General features: G+C 35.1%; 1 protein-coding gene across 1 annotated transcript; it reads right to left on the reverse strand.

Moving 5' to 3' along the window:
* Positions 1-3,375, reverse strand: LOC107842588 (LIMR family protein At5g01460). Its single transcript, XM_016686523.2, has 8 exons — positions 3,340-3,375; positions 3,182-3,246; positions 2,991-3,100; positions 2,783-2,897; positions 2,612-2,677; positions 673-783; positions 521-587; positions 1-442 (listed from the first exon to the last, which is right to left on the reverse strand). Exons 1-8 carry the CDS (start codon positions 3,358-3,360, stop codon positions 395-397), a joined length of 603 nt encoding a protein of 200 aa, XP_016542009.2. The 5' UTR covers positions 3,361-3,375; the 3' UTR covers positions 1-394.
* Positions 3,376-3,381: the final 6 nt, after the last annotated feature.

The following is a 3,381-nucleotide window of genomic DNA, read 5'->3' on the forward strand; positions in this document are numbered from 1 at the left end:
GGTAAGCTCCAAAAGCAATAAAAAAGAGTACAGTAAATATACAAGCATTCAAGAAATTTTGTATATAATGACTATATGATACATCAAGGACAATTATCAAACCAAGTAGCCCACGACATGCCCAAACAAATGATAACATTACCAAACAAATGATACATACAAAGGTGGGAAAAAAGAACTAAGTAACAGCGGCAAGATCAGTGGCAGCAGCAGCAGTAGTCGCCAACACCCAACTTCTACCGCAGAAATCAAATTTAATGGTGTTTGCCTTCTCCAAGAATAATATCAAACAAAACTAGGCAACATACACCAGAGTTCAAAGCCTCGACATTAGTGATAGGCCAGAGAAGTCCAAATACAGTTAGATGCGCGCACTGCTATCCAATCAAAACCTTTAACTGGAAAGCTGGAACCTCCCGCTAGGCTTTTTCCTTCTCCACCCCTGCAAAGTTGAAAATTGGTTAAATTTCTCCTCATATTAAGAGCAAATATTTGAGATATCAGACAATGAAGGACATACAAAGGCAGCATAGTAAACAAACGTCAGCCCAGCTAAAACGATGAATCCAATTTGAAACACGTTGTACCTGCAAAGACATATTTTCCCATTCATAACATATTTTTGCATCCAGAAATCCAGTTCTAGAGAAAATTCTAGAAACAGCAGCTTACTTGTATAGATATTTAATTCCACGAAGAGATTGCAAATTGTGACCAAATATTTCTTGAGCTGCAGTGGCTTGAGCATAGTATGCAAAGGCTGTGGCACAGAACTGAATGACACTGCAAGCACAGAAAATAAAAGGATCATACTAACAACCTTTCCCAGCATATGCAAGCAGGAAAAAGGTGGTTTATTAATCCAAAAACTGCAGATTGGCTAATAATACCCTTTCAGAAAACCAGAATACTAAGAGACTGTTTGGATGGACTTGTAACTTATCGCTTACAAGGATAAAGTTAGGAATCCTAACTTATGAACTTTGCCTTATTTTTATTATTTTTGTCTTAAAAAGAAGTGTTTAAAAGCACTTCCTTATCTTACCCAAAACACTACCAAAGTGCTTGAAAGTTATTTTGTCTTAAAAGCACCTAAAATAAGCCAATCCAAACAGGCTTTAAGCGAACACATATTATGCAACCTCGAATCTCATGTTTCCATATACCAGCTATCAACTCAGCGAAACAGAAGAAACCATTATCCAGCAATGAAGTAAATGGAGCTATCTGTTTTTGATTTAGAAATAAAGGGGCAGTGCCCCTTTTAGCAAGTGCCTCATAAAAAATTCAGCACGGAAGTTTCAGGATAATCCTATCAGAGTAGTTCTTTCTTTCCTTTCCATAGTTGCCTACATATATTGTTAACAAGTAAATGGTCTAGAACCACTAACCCCTATGTTAGATCAAGGCTACACAACAACAATTTCCCAGTGAGATCAAGACCCATAAGAAGCAGGCTGCTTCTTTTGTAGGATCTAGCCATAACTTGGAGGTCCTGGTTTAGCGTGTTGCTTCATGCATCACTTCAGCCAAACATCACAAACTTCCCTAATTAAACCCTAGCCGGTACATTAAGGGGTCGTTTGGTAGAGTGTATAAGATAGTACTGAATAGGGCTGGGATTAGTAGTGTTGGGATTCTGGGATTAGTAATGCTGGGATTATTTTTTATGCAGTATTTGGTTTGATGTATTGAAAACAATATGTATTGTTATATTTTAAAAAGAATTTTGTTTGTTTACAAAGATACCGTCGACATATTATAACTTTGTGTATTTTTCTTTGCAAAACTTTATTATTCTTTTTTAAAAATAAAAAAAATAAACAATATAACTAATAACTTACTTTGGAATTTTAAGATTTAATCATTCATTTGCAAGATTTTTTTTTGGTTATCTTTTCTTTATTTGTTCATCATTTGTTTGTTGTTCCCACTTTGTGATGTTCTTAAGTTGGAGGGAGGTACGTGTAACTTTTGAATGAGACAATAGAATCATTATTAACATAGAATTGTGTTCCGTAGAGTGTTAAAGCTAAGTAGAAAATTATTTTTATTTGTGAATATCCTATCTACAAAATTAAAGCTTGTATGCAATCCAGGCAATTTGTTTTCGGATTTTGACCAATAAGTATTTTTTAAGTTAATGGAGTAGTTTTTTTTATGACTAAAATTATTTGGAGGGATATTATTATCTTGATAACTTGAAAAGAAGTAACTCACATTGAATAAATTGAAAAATATTTAGAAAAAAAATCAAAGAAATTTGAGGGCATTTTTGTTTTTACTCATATTTATCCATAGACTACTAATCCCAACAAATTGGGTGTATTAGTAATACACCCTATAACACCATGTCTAATCCATGTATTAGTTATACATTGCTCCAAATTTACTATCAAACAATGTATTAAATAATCCCACCATTTAATCCATGGATTATCAAAATAATACCCCCTACCAAACGGCTCCTAAATGTGCATGGACATAACTCCCAGTGTCCACATACCAGTGGCCTAAGCATTTGTCCTTCAAATATCCATCATTGAGATCACTTGTTAGATCAATGAAAATGGAACAAATACATGAGCAAATTAAAAAGAGTTAATCCTACCTGATAGAGCAAAGAAGAATAAGGCCCACATTGAAAAGAAAGGAGTTCATGAGCGTAGATCCCCACCTGTAAATAGTGATCCAGCGCCATAGTGAGACAGTAGACAAAGGAGCAAAGCGGGTATCAAACAGATCCAATAAAGTATAATTTCAAACAGCAAAAGATGTTTACTTCATTGGGTGAATCGTAACAAAAACTAATTTCAAGCCAAGCATCATTGCTCCGGCAATCACTGCAAGCAGAAGGTAGAAGCAAAAAAATGCAAAAGCTGCAGTGCCCAAAAGACCTGAACAAATAAAAAGAATATACCATCACATTTCATGTATCATTAGACACCATATATAGGTAATAATGCAAAGGAGAGAGAGGTTGAAGGTACCCCAAATATCGTCTAGTTTAATGAAAACCTCATTAAGGAAAGAAGAAAATGGAGGATCAATCAGAAGATATATCACAATATGGGCAACCCAAGCTACAGATACAATCAGCCTGTTTAGAAGGACCAAAAAACAGAGAGTCACTACTTATCATCTATTTATGTCAAATTATTTCAAAAGAATTCTCTCATACCCTAAAACGCCTAGGATGAGTTTTGCCAAATAGCCTAGAACAGTCATTGCCCAAGCAGTCTCAGCCTGCAAAAAAGTGGCTATCAAACTAGTTTGTTCAACATTACTTTGGCAAGCACATTGAGGATACATCTCCTCTAGAGCCTTGACATTTCTTACCTTTTCACCTTGAGGATACATCTCCTCTAGAGCCTTGACATC

This window comes from Capsicum annuum, chromosome 9 (genome assembly GCF_002878395.1).
Source record: "Capsicum annuum cultivar UCD-10X-F1 chromosome 9, UCD10Xv1.1, whole genome shotgun sequence".
In the NCBI taxonomy this organism is placed as follows: Eukaryota; Viridiplantae; Streptophyta; class Magnoliopsida; order Solanales; family Solanaceae; genus Capsicum; species Capsicum annuum.

Excerpts from the sequence above, each read along its gene's own strand:
- LOC107842588 (XM_016686523.2), bottom strand. The coding sequence starts at position 3,360 with ATGTATCCTCAAGGTGAAAAG. Across the intron at positions 2,898-2,990 it reads TAAACTAGACGATATTTGGG|GTCTTTTGGGCACTGCAGCT; the intron begins GTACCTTCAACC and ends TTATTTGTTCAG. Across the intron at positions 443-520 it reads TTGTTTACTATGCTGCCTTT|GGGTGGAGAAGGAAAAAGCC; the intron begins GTATGTCCTTCA and ends TCAACTTTGCAG.